Source organism: Mastigoproctus giganteus, chromosome 7, assembly GCF_048544385.1.
Source record: "Mastigoproctus giganteus isolate SK-2022 chromosome 7, ASM4854438v1, whole genome shotgun sequence".
Taxonomy (NCBI): domain Eukaryota; kingdom Metazoa; phylum Arthropoda; class Arachnida; order Uropygi; family Thelyphonidae; genus Mastigoproctus; species Mastigoproctus giganteus.
Window position 1 is genome coordinate 13002183 of NC_143581.1, and position 25851 is coordinate 13028033.

General features: G+C 38.7%; 1 protein-coding gene across 1 annotated transcript in view; it reads left to right on the forward strand.

Moving 5' to 3' along the window:
* Positions 1–25851, forward strand: part of LOC150082531 (solute carrier family 12 member 4-like) — a 208503-nt gene that overhangs the window by 4463 nt on the left and 178189 nt on the right. Inside the window, exon 2 of the mRNA XM_090378670.1 lies at positions 2000–2079. Within this exon, the coding sequence (XP_090234796.1) occupies positions 2000–2079 (80 nt within the window). The remainder of the gene's footprint in view (positions 1–1999; positions 2080–25851) is intronic.

A 25851-nucleotide genomic window follows, 5' to 3' on the forward strand; every position in this document is an offset into this window, starting at 1 on the left:
GTGCATTAGTCTCATTCTGTGGATGCATACCATGAGTTGCCTTGTTATTGTACTACTCTAAAGTGAATAGGCATGCACTTAACACCTGAAGAATCCAGTGATGAGATTATCTACTGAAGAATCCAGTGATGAGATTATCTACTTTGAGATGGTACAGTAAATGAGTAGATATGATTAAATCTAGGGCAAACCTCAAGCAGTGAAAGCTGTAAAAAGTCATTGTACATGGCAAACATATGTACATAGCTTTGAGCAAACTGGATTTGCTACTTACTGCATTGATCACATATTGTGGATGAACTTTGCCATGAGTTGCCTTGGTATTGCACTGCTCTAAATAAAAATCACTTCTCCACTGGAAAAGTATACTGCTATTTATTTATAGTGTATATCACTACCCAGACTGTGTTTTGATCTGGACTGGAGTCTTCTTGGTTGGTAGGTAATTTGAGCAAATCCATTTTACTCAAAGCTATGTACAGAAAGAGACTGTGTCTGACTGACATGTATAATGGCTCTTTATAGCTTGAGGCATTTCTATAGACTTATATCTCCTTAACATGCAAAATGGTGCAGTAAATGAAGTTGAAATGTTATATCTACCTGTCTACTTAACCACCGAGGATGTGCCAGTCAGAGTCGAAACCACCATCTTGATAGTGGCACTCACTTTAAAGAAATAACAGTATACATCCCCATTGGAGAATTGCTTTTTACTATGACTTTTTATAGCTTTCATAGCTTGAGGCTTTTTCCCTAGACTTAACCATGACTTCTTAAATGCTTTATTAAAATAACTTATTAAGTTGATTATCATATTTTAGATAACATAATCTTATTTAATAAGGTTAGGTTACTAAAATGAGATAATTAGTGTTTTTTTAATTAAGCATTTATGAAGCCTAATGTTATTTGAATAATGTTAGGTTACCAAAAAATAAATTAAAGGATTTAATTCATTTTTTGGTAATCTTGCAAGTTTGTCATGCATGTATATTTTACTTTTCAGTAGCTGTTAATCATGATTAGCAGAAACTAATGAGAGACAAATGTAATATAGTGAGATTGTTAAATTATTGACCTATCATACTGAAGATACAGGGGTATTAGCATTATTAACCCTTCCCATTTCACCTGGCTGGTCACTCCAGATGTTTGTCTAGTTCAGCCTTAAATTTATTTAAGCTATCAACTTCCACAACAACACATGGAAGTCTGTTCCAGCAATCAACTACTTGCTAATCAACTAGCTAAAGGCAAACTTCCACACATCTATTCTACAACTGTCTTGCCTCAATTTGAATCTATGCCCCCTCGGGTTCTTAATCTGAGCAAGCAGAAGTATCCCATCAGCATTGTGCCTGCTCAAACCATTCAAGGCCTTATACACCTCAATCAGATTGCCTTACAGGTGCCTAATCTCCAGATGATGTAACTTGCAGAACTTAAGCCTCTCTTGGTAAGAGCACCCCTTTGTTCCTCTCACCAATCTTGTTGCCCCTTCTCTGTACCCATTCTACCAACTCTACATCCTTCCAAAAATGAGGCCTCCAGACCTGTATGCAGTACTTACGGTGTAGCCTGACCATTGCCTTATACAGACAAGGAGGGATAATCACCTCCTTGTCTCTGCTAGCAAAATTTCTATATATATCATTGACAAAACTCCATGACCTGCTCTGGCAGCCCATCTGCACTGCTCAGAGAACTTCATATCTGACTGTACAATTACCCCCAGGTCTTTTTCATTCTCCACCTCCCTGAGTGTAGTACCACATAGTTGGTACATTTCTCTTGAGTTGCTGCTACCCATATGCAGTACATTAGCTTTCAAAATTGGAATGAAGCAACAAAGTAGTAATAATACAGTTTATATATAATAAGTTTGGATTATTATTCTATTCCATGCTTTACATATAGCCACTGCTTCTTTTATGTTATTATTCCATTATGTTGTCATATACATTTTGTTTAGTCACTATTTAACTTTTTTTTTCAGATCAGCAGCATTCAGAAGAACGCCCCATTTTTAAGAACTCTGCATTGTCTAGCTATGAAAAAAATCTATATCTTTATCATGTAAGTAAGAAACAAGAAATTTTTATAAAAAATATGTATATCTGTTTACAGTGTTCATGCTAATATATATCTTTTAATATTTTCTTTAAAAGTGCCCCTCCCAAATATTCTATTTATGTATATATTTTAAAACCTTTCATTAAAAAAAACTATATCCTCACTTATTATGTAGGACATTTACTTGTTAAAGTTGCTGTGGAATATGTATTTATCTGTTTATGTGAAATATGTATTTATCTGTTTATGTGAAATATTTCATTGTAAAGTAATCCACAGTGCCTCTTTTCAGGAGTTTCTTCTTCTTAGATGTGCATAGCTTTGACCATTTGATCTTTTACTTGCAACATTTTTCGAACCAATATTTAATATAGATATGTTGGTATTTGGGCAGACTGTTGAAACATATTTATGTTTATTATATATACAAGGGTTATCCCAAAAGTAATGCACATAAGCAGTTAATTAAAATTAATTTTAATAAACTAAATATAATAAATATTTAATAAAATATTTTAATAAATTTTGAACTAATTTAAAATGAATTTATTTTATAACATAATTTACATTAAAAATCTTCAATGTATTCTCCTTCATGCCTTATGACTGCTTCCCAAAGATCAGGTAATTTTTAAATGCTGTTTACCTGTCTACTGAAGTTAAGCTATCTGATGCTTTGGGTCACAGCTGCATTGAGCACTTCTAAAGACAGAAATCTTTGTCCATGTTCTTTGAGCTGGAGGAATAGATGACAATTGCAAGTACTTGTATCACAGCACTGAGGAGGTGTATGAAATGAATGGCTGCTTTTGGACCTAATTTCTGAGGAAGAACTGTTGCATAGCAGTCTCCAGTTACTGAACTTGCAGTGGCATGTAACCACCAGCAATAATGCCCTCATAGTTTGTAGGCCATGATGACCATTTTTTTCGCCTTTGATGGTTGGCAGCAAAATTTAGAAGGACGTGGTGAAGATGGATGCTTCTAATGAGCTAATTGTACAGTTAAGGTTCAAAGTCATGTCAACAGTACATTTTAAAATATTCATCACTTCCTTGTTGGTATCGTGTGAGCAACTGCATTGCAATTTCTTTATGCTTTGCTCATTATTCATCTGACAGCAAACATGGGACCCATTGAATGGCAACCTTTTGTTTTTGTAATACCTCAGTTACAATTCAGTAAACAGATAATTTTGGCATTCCAGATTCATTGGCTATTTCTTCATAGGTCATATGTCTGTCTTCCTCCAAAATGGTAATAACGAGTGCCAATGTGTTGCCGCCTGCAGATGTTCTCGGACTTCCTGAACATTCCTTGTTTTCAACACGGTATGATTTGAAACCTTTGAGACCAACATGAAATTGTACTACAATCTACTACTGCCTCACCACACTTTTCTGCAACACTTCATAAAATTTGCATTGGCTTTTGACCACATAAAGTTTCAATTTTGATAAATGATCTGTGATCTGAAACTGTAATCTGACCTGAAGCAATATCACTGTCCAGTTTTAAATGTCTCTGCACAAACATTCAATGCAGGAACTCTGTTAGCATTAGCATAAGTAGTGACAAATGAAGCAAGAAAGCAAGCTTGTATAGCATCAGCTAAAAAAAAACACTTCTCATCTGCCCCATCCATTCTGTCCAACAGTTTTTCTAGTTCTTCCTTGAATATATTTAAGCTGTCAACTTCCACAACAGCAGATCGAAGTTTGTTTCAGCAATCAACCACCCGCTGGCTAAAGGCAAACTTCTGCACATCTATTCTGCAACCATCCTTCCTCAGTTTGAATTTATGCCCTCTCATGCGTGTGGTCTGAGCAGCAACAGGAAGAATCCTATCAGCATTGAGCTTGCTCAATCTATTCAAAGCCTTAAACATCTCAATCAGATCACCTTACAGGCGTCTAGTCTCCAAATGCTGCAATTTGCAGAACTGAAGCCTTGCAAAGAGCACCCTGGGCAGCTGAGAGCCACTTTTAATCCTTCGAGGGCACCCACCCTGTCCTTCAAGCTCTCATGTAAGTATTGGTTGTGCAGGCAGATATGAAGTTTTCTGAGCAGGGCAGACGGGCTGCAAGAGTAGCTCATCGTGTATTGTCGATGATATATAGGAATTTTTCTAGCAGGGATAAGGAGGTGATTATTCCCTTGTATAAGGCAATGGTCAGGCCACACCTAGAGTACTGTATACAGGTCTGGAGGCCTCATTTCAAGAAGGATGTACAGATGCTGGAACGAGTACAGAGAAGGGCAACAAGATTGGTGAATGGAACAAAGGGGTGCTCTTACGAAGAAAGGCTTAAGTTTTGCAAATTACAGTGTCTGGAGACTAGGCACCAGCGAGGTGATCTGATAGAGGTGTATAAAGCCTTGAATGGTTTGAGCATGCTCAATGCTGATGGGATTCTTCCTCTTGCTCAGAATAATCACCTGAGAGGGCATAAATTCAAATTGAGGAAAGACAGATGTAGGATAGACGTTTAGGAAATTTGCCTTTAGCCAGCGGGTGGTTGGTTGGTGGAACAGACTTCCATCCCTTGTCGTGGAAGTTGATAGCCTAAATAAGTTTAAGGCTCAGCTGGACAGGTATTTCGAACGAACAGAGGGGTGAAGTGGAAGTGGTTATTTTTTATTTATTTATTTTTATTTATTTTTTTTTTTTGGCTGATGCTGCATAAGCTTGCTTTCTTGCATCAAATGCCTCTACTAATGCTAATGCTAATCACCAATCTCATTGCCCTTCTCTGTACTTGTTACAGCAGCTTTACATCCTTTCAAAACAAGGGCTCCAGACCTGAATGCAGTACTGAAGATGCAGCTTGACCATTGCCTTATACAATGGGATAATCATTTCCTTATCCCTGTTAGCAAAATTCCTATATATCATTGACAAAACCCTGTGAGCTGTCCAAGCAGCCTGACTACACTTCTCAGAGAACTTCATATCTGTGTACAATTACCCCAGCTCTTTTTCATTATCCACTACCCTGAATGTAGTTCCACATAGTTGGTACATTAATCTGAGATTACTGCTGCTGCTACCCATGTGCAGTACTTTATATTTGTTGATGTTTAACTGCAATTGCCATTTCTCATCCCATCTGCCTAACTTTTCTAGATCCTGTTACAGAAGTATACCATCATTGCTGTCATTAACCACCTTGCCAACCTTTGTATTATCTGAAAACTTGGACATTAAGCCTGATATGCCTTTATCAATATCATTGATAACGATAGAAAAGAACAATGGGCCTAACATTGAACCATGGGGAACTGCACTAATAACATTAGCCCAAGAAGAGCAGTGTTCATTGATTACCATTCTGTCTTATCCCACCCCATTCCTGTATCCATAGCAGCAAATTTCTCTTACTGCTACACTGCTTCAATTTGTGCAGCAGTCTTTTATGTACAACACTATCAAAAGCTTTCCTGAAATCTAAGTATATGATATTAAAATTTTTTTTTTTTTTTTTTTTGCATTCAGTTTTTTTCTGACCGCATCGTATAGTACCCAGTTAAATTGGTCAGACAAGATTTCCCCTTAAGAAACCCATGCCGTGTCTGAAGTATAACTGCAGTCTTGGCTAGATGGGCTTCCTCTTTAAAGCACACTAATATTTAGGTTAATTTAAAATTTATTCTGATAAATGTTAGTCATGCTGATATATGAAGTGAGGAGCACATATGTATACTGTGTTGCATTACTTTTATGGCTGTTAACTATCAGCCATAGGATATGGTATTGAAAAATGTTCAAATGCTTCATATTTCATGATGTAGTAGTAGTAGTAGTAGTGGCACTTGATGCAAGAAAGCAAGTGTAGGAGCTTATGCAGCATCAGCCAAAAAAAAAAAAAAAAAAAATCACACACTACCCTCCAAATGCCTGTCCAGTTCCTCCTTAAATTTATTTAACCTATCAACTTCCACAACGACAAATGGAAGTTTGTTCCAGCAATTAACCACCCGCTGGCTAAAGGCAAATTTCCGCACATCTATTCTACATCTATCCTTTCTTAATTTGAACTTATGTCCCCGTAGGTTCGTATTCTGAACAAGTGGGAGGATCCCATCAGAATTCAGTGTGCTCAACCCATTCAAGGCCTTATAGACCTCAATCAGATCACCGCGTAGGTGCCTAGTCTCCAGCCACTGCAATTTGCAGAACTTAAGCCTCTCTTGGTAAGAGGATCCCTTCATTCCCCTCACCAATCGTGTTGCTCTTCTCTGTACACGCTCAAGCAAATCTACATCCTTCCTAAAATGAGGCCTCCAGACCTGTACGCAGTACTCAAGGCGTGGCCTGACCATTGCCTTATACAGAGGGATAATCACCTCCTTTTCCCTGCTAGCAAAATTCCTATATATCATTGACAAAACCCCATGACCTGCCCTAGCAGCCTGTCTACATTGCCCAGAAAACTTCATATCTGACTGCACAATTACTCCCAGGTCTTTTTCATTTTCTACCACCTTAAGTGTAGTACCACACAGTTGGTACGTTTCTCTGGGGTTACTTCTACCCATATGCAGTACTTTGCATTTGTCAAGGTTAAACTTCAGTTGCCACTTCTTAGCCCATCTGCCCAAATTATCTAGATCCTGTTGCAGTAGCACACTGCCATTACTGTCATTAACAACCCTGCCAACCTTCGTGTCATCTGCAAACTTCGACATTAAGCCTGATATACCTTCATCAATATCATTGATAAATATACAAAACAACAGTGGACCCAACACCGAACCCTGTGGGACTCCACTAATAACATTAGTCCACGAAGAGCAGCGCCCATTGATTACCACCCTCTGTCTTCTCCCACTTAACCATCCTTTTATCCATTGTAGCAACTTACCCTTAATACCATTCTGCTCCAATTTGTACAGTAGTCTTCCATGCGCAACAGTGTCAAAAGCTTTCCTGAAATCCAAGTATATGATATCAAAATTATTTTTTGCATCCAGTTCCTTTGTGACCACATCATAATAACCAATCAAATTTGTCAGACAAGACTTTCCCTTAACAAACCCATGCTGTGTCTGAATTATTGCTGCAGTCTTGTCTAGATGATCCTGCAATGCATCTTTAACCAGTGACTCCATTATTTTACCCGGAACAGAAGTTAAACTAACTGGTCTGTAATTACTCGTGTCACCCTTCGAACCTCCTTTGTGAATTGGGGATACATTTGCACATCTCCAGTCCGTGGGAACCTCCCCTGAATCCAAGGATGCTCTCATAATTATGGCTAAGGGTTTGCTTAGTTGCTTTGCCGCCTCCTTTAATATAACTGGATAGATCCCATCCACCCCAGGTGCCTTTCTTATGTTTAACTTCAACAATTTCTCCTCCACTTTGCTCTCAGTTATTACAAAATCATTAAGCGCACTGCTACAATTTGATAACCTTCTTCCATTTTCAAACTGTAATAATTCCTCACGTGTGAATGTAGATGCAAAATACTCATTCAGTTTGTTTGCTATCTGAGCAGGATCATCAACAGTCGAACCATCGATGTCAAGTGGACCAATCAGATTCATCCCCTTCCTTTTAGAGTTTATATAAGTAAAGAAATCCTTGCTGTTTTTCTTAGCATCTTTTGCCAAAGATTTCTCGTAATCCGCCTTTGCCTGCCGAACCTCCTTTGTGACCTGATTACAGACTAGCTTATATCTGCTACAGGCTTCTGCGTCGCCTGATAATTTATATGCATCCCATGCATTTTTCTTCTCTGTCACGAGTCTCATTAGTTCATTTGATAACCATTTAGGCCTAAACCTTGAACAATATTTCTTAATAGGTATGAAACTTTTAGTAGCTTCCACGATTAATTCCTTGAATGCTTCCCACTTAGAATTTACTGTTTGTAACATCGTCAGTTGATCCCACTGTACAGAATTTAAAAACTGTCTGAGACCACTGTACTCCCCTTTACGGAAGCAAAAACCCTTTCTTTTACCCCTGACGGTAGTTACCTCTTTGAGTAAATCCCACTTCATCACACTGTGATCACTGCCACCTAGTGGTTCCTTTATCTGCAAATTCTTAATACACGAATGATCACTGCTGATAACCAGATCAAGAGTATTACTTTCTCTGGTTGCCTCTCGAACATGCTGCTGCAGAAAACAATCATCCAATAAATCCACAAAAGTCTGACTAGTGTGTGAGTGACCAACCCACAAGTTCCAGTCAATATCTGGGAAGTTAAAATCCCCCATTATAAGACAGTCCGATTTACTAGCCCACTCTATTTCTCTGTACAATTGTTCATTGTACTCATTCGAGTCATTAGGCCTATAACACACTCCTACTCTTAATTTTGCTTTCGCAGTGCTTATGTCACACCAAACTGACTCAACAGTGCACTGTCCATCTATATCAACTGGATGCACTTCTTTTGATTTTATGTTTTTCTTAATTAACAGCATAACACCTCCTCCCTTTCTGTCCTGTCTATCCTTTCTGTACACATTGTACTCCCCAAATTCCAGTTCTGCATTCCTTATATCTTTGTGACACCACGTCTCTGCTATCCCAACAATATCCGCCTTTGATGTCTTGACCAACACTTCAAATTCCTCAAATTTATTTACTATACTTCTAGCATTGGTATACATGCAAGCATACATGCTCCTATGCCTATTCCTTGTTACCCTAACACATCCCATATACCCAACTATTCCAGGATGACTGCCATCCGTCCCTGAAACCCCCAACACCCCTCGCTCCAGGTCGCTTCTTATTCTAATAGAAGTTGTGCAAGAATCACCTTCACCTCTGCCTGCGGTTACTGTTAAACTATTAGTCCTTGTATCCCCCCAAGCTATCAGTTTTCCGACCCACCTAACACTGCCTCGATAACATCAGCAAATATTCTTGCACCCTTTCTATTTAAGTGTATCCCATCCCTGTAGAAGCAATCTCTCCTGTTAACAAGTACAGTCCAGGCTGAAAAAAATTCTACCCCTTGAGCCTTGCACAATCTTTCCAGGACCGAATTGATTGACAGTGCTCTCATCATATACTCCCTCCTATCGTGTCTGGGCAGAATTGCAGACACTTTCAAATTCAACCCTAATTCTTGGCTTTTTTTCAACAGTGACCTGTACTTGTTAAGTAATTCTGCCGGTCTCCTACTCTTAATATCATTAGTGCCAACGTGTACAACTATATCACCTTTTGTGCCCTTGAAAGATGATATCCGCTCTACAACGTCATCAACCTTTGCCCCTGGCAGACATACCCTGGTCCTGTTCCACCTATCCTTTTTACATAGCATGTTCCCCGTTTCCCTGACAATAGAGTCACCAACAACTAATAGTTCCTGTGGGACCAGTGCATTCTGCCTTGGGGTTTGCCGCTGTGTTGCGCGATGACCAAGTTCAAGCTCTGACGTTGATGTGGGCAGCTGAGAGCTTGATGGGCCCCTCAATTTATTTCCTTCGAGGGCATCCACCCTGTCCTTCAAACTCTCATATAGGCCCATAACAACGCTGAGTTGTCGCCTGATTTCCTTACACTCCTTACATCGTGCACACACAAAGACATCCCCCATGGCAATATCATGTTCCGTTCCAGAGAGTTCGGCAAACATTTCACAAGTCGCACATTTTTTTAGGCTGTGACGCGTTGGAGAATCGCCCCCCTCAGTTCTCCCCCGAGTTACAACACTCCTGCCACTTTGTGCCCGTTGCTTTGCTGCTCTAGTTCGGGGCATGGTAGTTTAAATTAATAAAATCAATAAATTAAATGTCAGTAGTATTTGAATAGAAACTATGAAATAGAAACAGTGAAGCGTATTACTATATAATTATGCGTTAGAGCTACCTAGCTACCTCAATTAAAAAATTTGAATTCCCTACAAAAAATTTGAATTCCCTATATACAAAAACAATGGCTACAAAAATCGAACAAAAATAACGGTTTTTACCTATCGTAAGTAAAATCCACAAAAACTCTTTATCTAAATTAAAATAAAAAATAACCAGCGTAACTATAACTATATGACTACGTATTAAGTACAATATAAAACAACAATCATGTAAATAAAAGGCAAACACTTATCGTTTTTGCGGAGCTTGATCTCAGTTTGGTTAATTTTTTTTAATTGCATCATTCACTCTAATTTCAGGACCATGAGAACAGTGCTGAAGGGATTGATTTCAAGACCCATTACCTATTTATGCTATTTCAGTTTGGTTTGATTCAAAAACCACTCTCTTCACTCTGAACCTTGAAACAACTGAGTGGTCAGTGTGGGAGTGCAGCATTTGAGTTGACTGTGTATTTGGAGCCCACACAACTGTTAAATCTGGTTAATGTTTGTATTCTTGTCAAAATGATTACCTGTAAACTGCTCTGACTTATACTCCAGCTTTTCACTGTAAAAGGTGGAGTTCTGTATACTACAGCTCTTAGAATGCTTTCCAATTTGATTTTTGACACAGTTTTGCTATTAAAAATTCAAAACGTTTCTATTGCATTCAGTGAAATTGTACTGCAAAGTATAGCGAAATAGCAGTTTTGCCACTTGTCACTCATTTGAAAAGATCTCTGTTTGAATTCCTTCAGAGACTGGAAAAATTCTTAAAGGACTCTTCAGTCACGACGGTAGTTGATCTATCTCAAGCAGAGGAAGTAGGATTCCTCCCATAAGTCTTTGCAACTTTTTCAGTCCACATAACATGCAGATTGGTGTACAAACACCTTGCACAGGCATAACATACAACAAGTTTACATAAACTAGAGTGATATAAGAACTGGTGACCTGCACTGTGTCCTCAGTAGTCAATTGGATCAAATATTCCCAAGAACAAGAATACACTGGTGTGCAAAACTTAAGGACCAACCTATGGCTTCTCATAGGAGTGGCCTGGATATGGGAAAAGCATATCAAGGGAACCTTGTGAGGTACAGAAATGATGAAAGAAACAACAATGGAAACAAAACGGTACAGAGGGACTTTATTCAAAAATGGCAACGTAGCACTGGCTGCCATGATTTAGATGCATCACTGCCAAAGATGGAACAAAGGAAAGAGGTGGTCCTCAGTAGGAGATATGACCACCCCTAATATCAATGCAGGCTATGCACCGCCTGTCCATACTTAGAAGAATGTTGTCGATACGTTCTTGCGGTAACATCGTCCATTCCTCTGTCAGCGCCAATTTCAGGTGGTGAACATTTTCTGGTGGGTGTGGACGTGCTGCTAGGCGTCTCCCCAGAGCATCCCATATGTGTTTGATAGGATTTAGATCGGTGGAATGGGCAGCCCAATCCATACGAACAATGTCCTCACTTTCCAAAAGCATATCAACAGCTGCAGGCAATGAGGTGTGGTGTTATCATCCATAAACACGAACTTGGGGCCAATGGCATCTCGGAACAGATGCACATGGGGAAGAATTACCTCAGTACAGTAGCGTGCACTGGTTACAGTACCGCCTTCCAGTATCTGGAGTTGTGTACGTCCATCCAAGATAATGCATCCCCAGACAAGAACACCTCAACCGCCATATCGATCTCTTTCATTGATGTTTTCATCTCTTTCATTGATGTATATAGAGGGTGATACCATGTGCCAACCTCTCGCCAGATTAGCTGATGTTCAGAATCGCTGCTGACACTGAATCTACTCTCATCAGTAAAGAATACCTTACCCCATTTTGCTGCTGTCCAGTCCTTGCATTTGATGCACCACTGTATACAGTGTCTCTGATGGGCAGGTGTTAAAGGGACACACTGTACTGACCGTCAAGCAAAGGTGTCCATCTTTGTGGAGTCGCCTGGCTACAGTAAACTGCGATATCTTGTGTCCTGTGCAACTGGTTTGCAATGGATCCCGCTCTTTGCGGTCGGTCCCTCTTGGCCTGTAGGAGTATATAGCGGTCATCATTGGGCGTTGTTTTTCATGGACGACCACCACTGGTCCTTCGAACAGCTGTACCTGCCATTCACGACACACATGAGACAATGCTATGGGCGATACTGAACTCTGCAGCCACACGCCTCGCACTTCCTCGACCTTTCCAATTATTTGACCTCAGGTAAAGTCATATAGATTTCTACTGGCCATTTCATTGTCTGTAGAACTGTATGAAACCAATCGAATGTCTATTAACAATCGTGCTCACCATTCGGTAATTTGCACATAACTGCTGAACTGCTGCTTTAATCTGTTTATGTGAGCCCTCTCATTACGATTCAAATTTTTGCATGTGCACCAGCTTTCTACTGAAGGACCACAGTTATGCAAATTGTGACTCTATTGTCAGGGAAATGGTGAACATGGTATGTAAAAAGGATAGGTGGAACAGACCCAGGGTATGTCTGCCAGGAGCAAAGGTTGATGAAGTTGTAGAGTGGATATCATCTTTTAAGGGCACAAAAGTTGATATAGTTGTACACGTTGGCACTAATGATATTAAGAGTAGGAGACCGGCGGAATTACTTAACAATTCAGGTCACTGTTGAAAAAAAAGCCGTGAATTAGGGTTGAATTTGAAAGTGTCTGCAATTCTCCCCAGACATGATAGGAGGGAGTATATGATGAGAGCCTTGTCAATCAATTCGGCCTGGTCTGTACTTATTAACAAGAGATACTGCTTCTACAGGGATGGGATACACTTAAATAGAAAGGGTGCAAGAATATTTGCTGATGCTATCGAGGCAGTGTTAGGTGGGTCAGAAAACTGCTATCTTGGGGGGATGCAAGGACTAAAAGACTAACAGTAGCCACTGGCAGAGGTAAAAGTGATTCTTGCACTGCTTCTACTGAAATGAGCAGCAGCCTGGAAAACAAGATGCAGGGTATTTCAGATACTGCTGGGAGTCATTGCGGTACAAGTAAACACATGGTTTGTGTTAGGGTAGCTAAGAATAGGAACAGGTGCATGTATACTTGTGTGTACACCAATGCTAGGAGTTTTATAAATAAATTTGATGAATTTGAGGTATTGCTCAAAATATCAAAGGCAGATATTGTTGGGATATCAGAGACTTGGTGTCACATAGAATAAGGAATGCAGAACTGGAATTTGGGGGAGTACAATGTGTACAGAAAGGATAGACAGGATAGGAAGGGAGGAGAAGTTATGCTATTAGTTAAGAAACACATAAAATCCGAGGAAGTGAAGCCAGTCGACATCACTGGACAGTGCTGTGTCGAGTCAGTTTGGTGTGACATAAGCATTGGGAGATCAAAATTGAGAGTAGGAGTGTGCTATAGGCCTAATGACTATGATGAGTATAATAAGAAACTGTACAGGGAAATAGAGTGGGCCAGTAAATTAAAGTGTCTTATAATGGGGCATTTTAATTTCCCAGATATTGACTGGAATTTATGGGTTTGTCACTCACACACTAGCAAGGCTTTTATGGATTTATTTGTTTTCTACATCAGCATGTTCGGGAGGCAACTAGAGGGAGTAATACCCTTGATCTGATTATCAGTAGTGATTCTTCATGCATTAAGAATCTGCAGATAAAGGAACCACTAGGTGCAGTGATCACAGTGCACTGAAGTGGAATTTACTCAAAGAGGTAACTACCATCAGGGGTAAAGGGAAGGGTTTTTGCTTTCGTAGAGGCGACTACGATGGTCTGAGACAGTATTTCAATTCTGTACAGTGGGAACAACTGATGATGTTACCAACAGCAAATTCAAAATGGGAAGCATTCAAAGAACTTATCTTGGAAGCTACTAGGCTTTACATACCAACTAAGAAATATTGTTCAGGGTTTAGTCCTAAATGGATGTCAATTGAACTAATGAAACATATGGCAGAGAAGAAAAATGCATGGGATACATATAAATTAATGGATGAAATGGAAGCCTATGATTGATATAAGCTGGTCTGTAACCAAGTCACAAAGGAGATTAGACAGGCAAAGGCAGATTATGAGAAATCCTTGGCAAAGAATGCAAAGAAAAACAGAAAAGAGTTCTTTACTTATGTAAATTCTAGAAGGAAAGGAATGAATCAGATTGGTCCACTGGATATTGATGGTTCAACAGTTGAGGATCCTGCTCAGGTGGCTAACAAACTAAACGAGTATTTTGCATCTACATTCACACATGAGGAGTTATTCAGCGAGGAGAATGCCAGAGGTGAAGTAAACTCTGGCAGTGAGCTAGATGATTTTGTAATAACTGAGAGTAAAGTGGAGGAGAAATTGTTGAAGATAAAGACAAGAAAGGCACCTGGGGTGGATGGGATCTATCCAGTTATATTAAAGGAGGCAGCAAAGGAAGTAAGCAATCCGTTAGCCATAATTATGAGAGCTTCTTTGGACTCAGGGGTGGTACCCATAGACTGGAGATCGCAAATGTGACCCCAATTCACAAAGAAGGATCAAAGGCTGACATAAGTAATTATAGACCTCTGAGTTTAACTTCTGTTCCAGGAAAATTAATGGAGGCACTGGTTAAAGAAGCACTGCAGGATCATCTAGACAAGACTTCAGTTATAGCTTGGACACAGCATGGTTTTGTTATGGGAAAGTCTTACCTGACCAATTTGATTGGATACTATGGTGCAGTCACAAAAGAACTGGATGCAGGGAATAACTTTGATATTATATACTTGGATCTTAGAAAGGCTTTTGATACTGTTGCACATGGAAGATTGCTGCACAAATTGGAGCAGTGTGGCATTGGAGGGAAATTGCTGCTATATATAAAGGGATGGTTGAGGGGGAGAAGACAGAGGGTGGACTATTGTTATTAGTGGAGTCCCTCAGGGTTCAGTTGGGTCCATTGTTGTTTTCTGTATTTATAAATTACCGTATTTCCCCATGTATAAGATGTGCCTTTTTTCGAAAAATTTGGGGTCAAAAAACTGGGTGCGTCTTATGCAGTGGTTGTAGATTTTTTTACTTGCATTTCCCGCTTTTTCGCGCTTTTGTTGTCTTTGTGCTCATTGTTTCGCACTTGTTACCGGTATATTAGGTTATGTTTTGCCACGTTCTGTCCACAAATCACTCAGAAAAGATTTTCGTACAGTGCTGAATTCAAGTTAAAAGTGATCCAGTTTGCAAAAGTGAATGGAAATCGTGCTGCTGAACATAAGTTTGGTACTCCTCCAACTGAGAAAACAATCCGAGACTGGCTATGGGAAGAAGATACCCTACTGAAAATGCCACGGCAGAAGAAGGCCATGAGAGGCAAGTCAGCAAATGGCCTGATTTAGAGAGGGAATTGAAGATATGGATTGAAGAGCAAAGGGCAATTGGAATTCCTGTATCCACAAAGATGGTTCAGCATGAGGCAAGAAGAATTGCTGATGAAAAAGAAGTTACTGATTTCAAAGGAGGACACAATTGGTGCTTCAGGTTCATGAAATGGAATGGACTAAGCATGCGTACACGCACCAGACTTGCCCAAAAGATGCCTGAAAGCTATGAGCAGAAGATCCTTGAATTTCATCATTTTGTCATTCAATATCGGAAGACACATCAGTTTGAGTTGGGACAGATTGCAAATATGGACAAAGTCCCCCTTCAATTTGATGTCCCAAGTAACAGAACTGTTGATAAGAAGGGGGCGAAAACTGTAACTGTGAAGACAAGTGGACATGAAAAGAGCCATTATACAGTTGTTCTAGCTTGTTGTGCCGACGGAACCAAGCTGCCTCCTATGCTGATTTTCAAACGCAAAACAATTCCAAAAGAAGACATTCCTCGAGGAGCGTTCATGACAAGGGTTGGATGTATCAGGATGGGATGAAGATCTGGTTTGAGAAAGTTTGGAGCGGGAGACCAGGTGGGCTCTTACGCAAACCTGCCCTATTGGTGCTTGATCAGTTCAGGGCACACATAACAAAAATATACAAAGAAGATTGCTGCAGAGCAAAAAACAAAACTTGCCGTCATACCTGGAGGCTTGACATCCCAGCTCCAACCACATGATGTCAGCATTAACAAACCCTTCAAAGCTGCCATGAGAGACGAATGGAACCAATGGATGAAGTCTTCTGGGGACAATTTGACGCCAGCAGGAAGAGTGAAGAAACCAACTATAGGAGACGTTTGTACCTGGGTGAAAAAATTCTGAGATAATATCAAGATTGAGATCATTGTCAAGTCATTTAAGAAGTGTGACATTTCAAATGCCATAGATGAAACTGAGGACGAGGCAATATATGAAGACAGTGATTCGTCATAAGATACAGATGAGGACAAGCTAATGGATGGGAGTTTTGACAGTGATGAGGAGTTGTATGAATTTTATGATGAATAAAACTTGAGTTCAATAACTTTATGTAGTACATTCTTTTTCAAATTTCGGGCCCCAAAATTAAGGTGCGTCTTATACATGGGGAAATATGGTATATAATGATGGTATATCAAGCTTAATGTCCAAGTTTGCAGATGATACAAAGGTTGTCAGGGTTGTTAAGAACACTACTGATGCTATGCTGCTGCTGCAACAGGATCTGGAAAGCTTGAGCAGATGGGCTGAGAGGTAGCAAAATTGATAGGTGGTAGATGACTTTCATCAACCGGTGAAATACCACCACTTTGCTTATTGGATGCTTGAAGTGGTGAAACCCATGTTTAGTCTCTAGAGCAAAGTTTCCGGCATCCCCCTCCCCCCATACTTCTCCTTCAACCCATGCACGGTACTAAGTACTATAGGTTTTGATACCTTTCGTGTTTGGGGTTTTCATAAAAAAAAAAAAAAAAAAAAGAAGTTTAACATTGACAAATGTAAAGTACTACATATGGGAAACAGTAACCCCAGAGCAACGTATCAACTCTGTGGTACTACACTGACAGTGGTAGAGAATGAAAAGGACCTGGGGGTAATTGTGCAGGCAGATATGAAGTTTTCTGAGCAGTGCAGACGGGCTGCAAGAGTAGCTCATGGTGTGTTGTCAATGATATACAGGAATTTTTCTAGCAGGGATAAGGAGGTGATTATTCCCTTTTATAAGGCAATGGTCAGGCCACACCTTGAGTACTGTATACAGGTCTGGAGGCCTCATTTCAAGAAGGATGTAGATCTGCTGGAACGAGTACAGAGAAGGGCAACAAGATTAGTGAATGAAACAAAGGGTTGCTCTTACGAAGAAAGGCTTAGGTTTTGCAAATTACAGTGTCTGGAGACTAGGCACCGGTGAGGTGATCTGATAGAGGTGTATAAAGCCTTGAATGGTTTGTGTATGCTCAATGCCGATGGGATTCTTCCTCTTGCTCAGAATAATCACCTGAGAGGACATAAATTCAAATTGAGGAAAGGCAGATGTAGGATAGATGTGCGGAAATTTGCCTTTAGCCAACGGGTAGTTGGTTGGTGGGACAGACTTCCATCCCTTGTTGTGGAAGTTGATAGCCTAAATAAATTTAAGGCTTAGCTGGACAGGTATTTCAAACGAATGGAGGGGTGAAATGGGAGTGGTTTTTTTTTTTTTTTTGGCTGATGCTGCATAAGCTTGCTTTCTTGCATCATATGCCTCTACTAATGCGAATGCTAAATTGCCACAGGCTGTTTCATTTGATTTTGTGGTTGTAACTTTTAGAAATAGTGTTGGTTCATAAGTTTTGCACACCAGTGTGTATCTTGTATTTGATTACACAACTACCATCTGGTTAATGTTCAATAGCTGTTGTTAGGCTGATGATGTCAACATACAAGGGTAGTTCAATAAAGAATCGCCCTCACCTACTTCCACATATCGCAGAATCGTGATATTTTGTGTGTAGCATCATACATATCTCTACTAAAGGTGTAAAATTTCAGTCCTGTGTCTTAATTTGTTTTTCTTTTACAGAGCTGAACGTGTGATGAAGTAGCATGATGGACAAACTTGAAGCCAGAGCTGTAATCGGATATCTGTTCTTGAAGAGGAAATCTCCTAAAGAAATCCACGAGTCCATTCCAGGTCATCCCCATTCAGTCATTAATGACAGCACAATCAGAAAAGTGAAGTCGTTAATCGTGGAAGATCGCCGTTTATCTGTGGGTGAATTGTCCCAGGCGGTGAAGATTAGTGATTAGGGCTCTGTTGAAACAGTCCTTCATAACCAACTCCATTTACGGAAATTGAGTGCAAGATGGATTCTCCGATTATTGACTGGTTTCCAGAAGGCTGATCGACAAGAGTTGTTAGCCCTGTGCCAAAAAAATGAGGAGGACTTTTTACTCTCGTCTAATCACTCAGGATGAAAGTTGGATACGCCATTTTGACCCTGAAAGTAAAAAGCAGTCCATGGAATGGCAACATTATGGTTCCTCCCCCCAAGAAGGCAAGGGTCCAAACATCAGCAGGAAAGGTCTTGCTGACAGTGTTTTGGGATGAGAAAGGCGTGATAATGACTGATTACCTGCTGAAAGGTAAAACAATTACAGGTGCCTATTATGCCAACTTACTCGCAAAATTACGGGAGAAAATCAAAACATGTAGGCGTGTCATGCTGTCCAAAGGTGTGAGAATGCTTCAAGACAATGTCCCAGTTCACACTTCTCAAATTAAAACAACACAAGTGGCCACCTCTGAATATGAAATGCTGCCTCATCCAGCCTACTCACCTGACCTTGCACCATCGGACTTCTTCTTTCCTTCCCTCAAATCATTTCTTTGGGGGACCCACTTCTCTGAAGACGAGACACTCATTTCTGCAACGTCTCTGATATCCCAACAATATCCGCCTTTGATGCTTTGAGCAATACCTCAAATTCATCAAATTTATTTACCAAACTCCTAGCATTGGTGTACACACAAGTATACATGCACCTGTTCTTTTTCGTAGCTACCCTAACACAACCCATGTGTTTACTTGTACCGCAATGACTCCCAGCAGTCTCTGAAATATCCTACATCTTGTTTTCCAGGCTTCTGCTCATTCCAATAGAAGCAGTGCAAGAATCACTTTCATCTCTGCCAGTGGCTACTGTTAATCTATTAGTCCTTGTATCCCCCCAATCTAGCAGTTTTCCGACCCACCTAACACTGCCTCGATAGCATCAGCAAATATTCTTGCACCCTTTCTATTTAAGTGTATCCCATCCCTGTAGAAGCAGTCCCTTCTGTTAACAAGTACAGACCAGGCTGAAAAAAATTCTACCCCTTGAGCCTTGCACAATCTTTCCAGGGCCGAATTGATCGACAAGGCTCTCATCATATACTCCCTCCTATCGTGTCTGGGCAGAATTGCGGACACTTTCAAATTCAACCCTAATTCACAGCTTTTTTTCAACAGTGACCTGTACTTGTTAAGTAATTCTGCCGGTCTCCTACTCTTAATATCATTAGTGCCAACGTGTACAACTATATCACCTTTTGTGCCCTTAAAAGATGATATCCGCTCTACAACATCATCAACCTTTGCCCCTGGCAGATATACCCTGGTCCTGTTCCACCTATCCTTTTTACATATCAAGTTTCCTGTTTCCCTGACAATAGAGTCACCAACAACTACTAGTTCCTGTGGGACCAGTGCATTCTGCCTGTTGGGTTGCTGCTGTGTTGCGTGATGACCAAGTGCAAACTCTGGCGTTGATGTGGGCAGCTGAGAGCTTGATAGGCCCTCACTTTAAATCCTTCGAGGGCACCCATCCTATCCTTCAAGCTCTCATATAGGCCCATAACAATGCTGAGTTGTCACCTGATTTCATTACACTCCTTGCATTGCGCACACACAAAGACATCCCCCATGGCACTATCATACCCGATTGCTCCACAAACATCATGCAAGCAGTGCATTTTAAAAGGCTGTGATTCAGAGGGCAACTGCCCCACCCCTCAGTTCTCCTCTGAGCCACAGCACTCCCATTAGCTTGAGCCTTTTGCTTTGCTGCTCTGGTCTGAGTCATGATTTCGATTTAATTTCAATAAAATTTCAATTTCGGTACAAAATTATAACCCTAAACTTGTATCCCAACACAGTTATAATGCTATATATATTTTTCAGTATCAAGTATTATCTACGAGTTCTGTTTATATAACTTCCGTATCAAGTTATGTATTAATTAATTATGTTTTGTTTGTTATCTAAGTTGTTATATGTATTTAGTTAAAAGTACAATTTAATTGACAATGAAGTTTAACAAAATTAGTAGATTTTGCTGATTAATTGACAATATTATATTATATCCTATACTATATATACTATACTAACGCTATCTAGTTCGGGATATAACGTATCGTATAACAATGGCACAAGGTACGAACGGTAAATCTACAGACACTTAAGTATTAATTAACTTCCAAATCTCGCTGTCTCAATTCAGAATAAACTAACGATCCTGACTAAGTCTATAAGCTACTTATAGAAAATAATTTGATGTATCAAATTACTTAGGAGGTTAACAGGTAAGATTGAGAAGTGCCCTCTCACCTATGCATAGTGATTACTGATGGCTAAATCATTAGTAGCTTCAGAACTTTAAAAGTTTGTAAATATGTTCGCTACAATCAACATGTCCTGACAGTGGTAAAATTAGATAATGTCGGAGTTTTCATGTTCATTTGTTATTGATTGCTGAAGTAGCCACCTGCAGCCCTGCTGTGATATAAACAGATATAGTGACATATAGAACAAAGAGCAAAATACATTTTTTGGATGGAAGAAATACAGCCTGTGATGTAAGTTAAGTAAAAATTTTGTTCAAGGTTCAGCAAAACTCCACTAAGTACACATTTCATCTTCAGTTGGCACAAAACTTTTGTATCTATTAGATGTTTTGTTTGTCATAATAAGAAGACTTGTAGGCCTACCTTGAGGAAACTATTGAAGAAGTGAGGTGGAGTTTCGTGCACAGTCTACAAAAATTGATGTATCAGGCCAGCACAGAACTCGGTGTAGAGCCAAGAACAGTTAGAGAATTTTGTGTAAGCAGTTACCTCTAAAACCATACAAGTTGCAGGTGGAACTTGTATGGTTTTAGGAAAAGGAAATTTCAAGAAGTGTGGCTGATGAACTGGATATCCAATAACAGATCTAACAAGATGGAATGTTTTTTGGAATACTTTTGTGACCTTATTTGTGCTTTGATAGTATCATTACCACAAGCTTTTTGCTTAACTAATAATTTTTGCTAGACTAAATATATGAAGGCATTTATAACAAGTGAATTAGTATTAGGAAAGGCCAAAATATGCAAGGAAGTGAGACTTTTGTGGAATCAGCATAGCAAAAGAAAAGAAAAACCATTTAATAAAATCTGTATACACTTCTGTCATACATACTTCCTGTTTGCCGGAAGATATAATTTAATTTTCTCCTAAAATTTTTCCAGACTGTCAACCTCTATCACCTAGGAAGATAGTTTGTATTCTGTTACCACTGATTGATAATACTCTTATCAAATATAAACCACCCAAGATCCAGTGTATTAATTTCTCCATTAGCATGCATTTTTGGTCCCTGGTTTTTCTGTCCCATACCAGTATGAAAATTCCACCATTCATTTTCTTCCTTCAGTACACCTCTGTCAGATTCCTCTCCTCCCCAAACTCTGAAACCCAATTCTTCATATTTTACCCTCATGGGACAGCCTCTGCTGTTCTCACTGGATGAGTTGCCTGAAATACCTTGTCTTTGAACACTTTCAAGAAGCCCAGTACTTTATTTCAACCATAGTCTCACCATTGACTTGGACTTGTATAACAGACTGGAGGTAAAGATACAGTAAATCAATGATAAAACACTAACTTTTGTGTCTTCCCTGCTACCTATTGACACTGCTTGGTAATCTTCACATCTCATTGTATTATAACACTCAAGTAGCACTCTCTCTCTCTCTCTCTCTCTCTCTCTCTCTCTATAGCCGATAATTAATATAAAAATAAAACATAAGCCAGTAGTATAGCAAAACCTGTAGAGCGAAAATTAACATAAAATAAAATAAAAAATAAACAACAGGGAGGGGGAAGTAAAGGTAACCATAGCCGAAAGTGCCCAAAATAATTTAGAACTTTAAATCCAATTTATAATAATACTAATTCAAATTTAAATTTATTTATTTAAATTTATTTTAAATTTAAATTTATTTATTTAAATGTATTTATTTTATTTATTTAAATTTATTTTAAATTTAAATTTATTTATTTAAATGTATTTTTTTATTTATTTTAATTTATTTTAAATTTAAATTTATTTATTTAAATTTATTTTAAATTTAAATTTATTTATTTAAATTTATTTTAAATTTAAATTTATTTATTTAAATTTATTTTAAATTTAAATTTATTTATTTAAATGTATTTATTTTATTTATTTAAATTTATTTATTTAAATTTATTTATTTAAATGTATTTTTTTATTTATTTAAATGTATTTATTTTATTTATTTAAATTTATTTTAAATTTAAATTTATTTATTTAAATGTATTTTTTTATTTATTTAAATGTATTTTTTTATTTATTTAAATTTATTTTAAATTTAAATTGGAATTAGTATTATTATAAATTGGATTTAAAGTTCTAAATTATTTTGGGGACTTTTGGCTATGGTTACCTTTACTTCTCCCTCCCTGTTGATTTGTTTTTTATTTTATTTTTTTGTTAACTTTCGCTCTACAGTTTTTGCTATACTACTGGCTTATGTTTTATTTTTATATTAATTATCGGCTATATCTGGGCATCATGTGGAGGATGTGTATTTTTGCTACCTCTAATGATAGTATAATATTTATTTATTTATTTATTTTCTTATTTTATGTTATTGCATTTTATCTTCTAAATTATATATTTAAATATAATTCAATAGTTGATATGCAAAAAAGCAGTGCCTATTACGCCATCTATTCTCCTTTCTCTGTTTTATATAAGCTGGCTAAGCTTACATCATGTCAGTGGTGTAGCTCTGCTCTAGAGTGCTATCTGTTCATTGGTTTTTTTCTTGCTGCATAAGGACCACCGCTATGCAAATCCTCTGCATTTGTGGATTGATCGGAGGAGGAAGGGGTGGTTTGGCCCTTCGATCTATTCACCTTTGCGACGATTTGTATGATGATTGAAATGCAGTGATTCCATGACCATTATTGGCCTCGAGGTCCTCTGTCGATATGGGGCATAATGTTCAGTCTATTATTTTGTTATTTTGTTTTCTTTTAGTAGTTATTTTTAGTCTCTTTTGGTGATATTTCTCGTTTTTCAGAACTGGTACCTTACAAGGGGGGTACCACTAAATTATTATATAATTGGCAATTATTTTAAATTTAAATTGGAATTAGTATTATTATTATTATTATTATTTTATTATTTTTTTTTATGTAAACCCCAAACATGAGAGGAATTAGAACCTATAGTACTGTGCTTGGGTTGGGGGTTGAGAAGACGAAAGAAGATAAATGTTGACATTGGACTTGAACTTCTGTAGACTGTAATTTTCAGGAAATACATATGAAGGAAGGTTGTTCCAGAAAACGGCAATGAATAAACGAGGAAGATGAAAAGTTGGTTCTGTCAGTTTGAAGTTGGACATTAAGTGGATGTTGGCTGGTGGCGGCAGTGTTCGGACTGTTTTGAAAGAGAGAGCGGGAATTATAGAAGCCAATTCAGAAGAACAGTGCCCATGGAAGTATCTGTAGAAGAGGCATGCAGCAGAAACAGTAAGTCTATGAGACAGTGAGTGGAGAGACTCTGTTAGAGATGAATCATTAATTAACCTAACTGCCCTCTTCTAAATGGAATCAAGAAGCCTGAGAGAGGTTTTGGGGGCACCACCCCAGATGTGGGAATATTCCATGGCAGGGCGGATTTGCGATTTATACAGAGTGAGCAGCTGTTTATAAATTGGATTTAAAGTTCTAAATTATTTTGGGGACTTTCGGCTACGGTTACCTTTACTTCCCTCTCCCTGTTGATTTATTTTATTTTATGTTAACTTTCGCTCTACAGTTTTTGCCATACTACTGGCTTATGTTTTATTTTTATATTAATTATCGGCTATATCTGGGCATCGTGTGGAGCATGTGCATTTTTGCTACCTCTAATTGATAGCTTAATATTTATTTATTTATTTATTTTCTTATTTTATGTTATTGCATTTTATCTTCTAAGTTATATATTTAAATATATATATATATATAGACCCTTACAGTTGGCAGGATTAAAAGGTAACTACTATTTCTCTGACCATCCATGAAATTTATCCAAATAATTCTGAAGAAACTCAGCCTGATATATTTTTTGTTCTTGCAACCTTAATATGATCTTCAAATTTTAATATCATATTTTTTATTCCCTTGTTGATATCATTCAAGAAAATCAGAAGCTAGTGGCCTCAGCCAGTACCAAACCTTGAAGAACCCACTTATAATGCTGCCCAACTCTAAAGAGCTGCCATTTATAATGGCTCCTGTCTGTTATCCCTCAACCATCCTTCAGTTTTCTTTAGGACCTTACCCATAATCCCAGAAAGGTTGCTTGTATAGCAACCTGCCTTGCAAGACTATGTAAAATGCTTTGCTAAAGTATACAGGGTGTCTCAAAAATACACGGCATAACTTCAAGAATAAGTTCCTCATATGTAGACAATAAAAATATTTTATATCAACATAGTTCCGGAAATGCTTGGTTCCCGAGTTATTAACTGGAATGTCTTATCTCCCGCAGGTGATTCCCTTCATCACAAGGTACTGACAGAATCTGGTGGTTTTCCATTCCGATCATGTACTCAAATCAGGAGCAAGCAAATATGCAATTTATGTACGGTTTAGCAGACGGCAATGCTCTGGAGGCTCATCGTTTGTACCACGAAAGGGTCCCAGAACAAAGATGTCCAGACAGGAAAACGTTTGAAGGTATCCACCAGAGGATGACCAAGATCTACAACTCCTGAAGTAGAGGAGGAGATTTTGGATGTTGTGCATGCCACTCCTGGAATCAGCACACGCAGAATAGCAATACAACTGGCTGTTCAACGTTCAACTGTTTGGAGAGTGTTACGAGAACACCAACTGTATCCTTACCATCTGCAATGGGTACAGGCCTTGTCACCAGCAGATTACCCTGCACAAGTAATGTTCTGCCAGTGGTTCTTGCAGCAGTGTGGAACAGCTCCTCACTTTCTTGCCTTAGTGATATTCACAGATGAAGCACAGTTCACACGAGATGGAATCCAAAACTTTCACAATCAGCATGTATGGGCTAAGGAAAACCCACATGCAATTCTTCCATCACATCACCAACAGCGGTTCAGCCTCAACATCTGGGTAGGTGTTTTTGCGATAAGTTATTTGGGCCCCCATGTACTTCCAAACAAACTCACAGGGCAGGTGTACAGAAACTTTCTGGAAAACAACATGCCTGATTTCTTGGATGACACGCCACCGATCATTCGTCAACAAGCACACTTTATGCACAATGGCACTCCTGCACATTTCAGCCACCTACCCTGCAATTACTTGAATTGAAGGTTTCCTGGTCAGTGGATAGGTAGAGGTGGACCAACTGCCTAGCCTCCACACTCACTGATTTAAACCCACTAGATTTTAGGGCCATTTAAAGTCATTGGTATATTCAACTCCAGTAGCTGATGTGGAAACTCTCCGCAATCAAATTGTGGCAAGTTTTGAGACAATACAAAACATGGCAGGAATTTGGCATCATCTTCGCAAGTCCATGAGACGTTGATGTGAGGCCTGTATTGAGGCAGAAGGTGGACATTTTGAACAATTACTATAAGTTGATGTGAACAGTGTCATAGACAGACCTTCAAAACTCAGAAACCAACCATTTCCGGAACTGTGTTGATTTAAAATATTTGTATTGTCTACATATGAGGAACTCATTCCTGAAGTTATGCCGTGTAT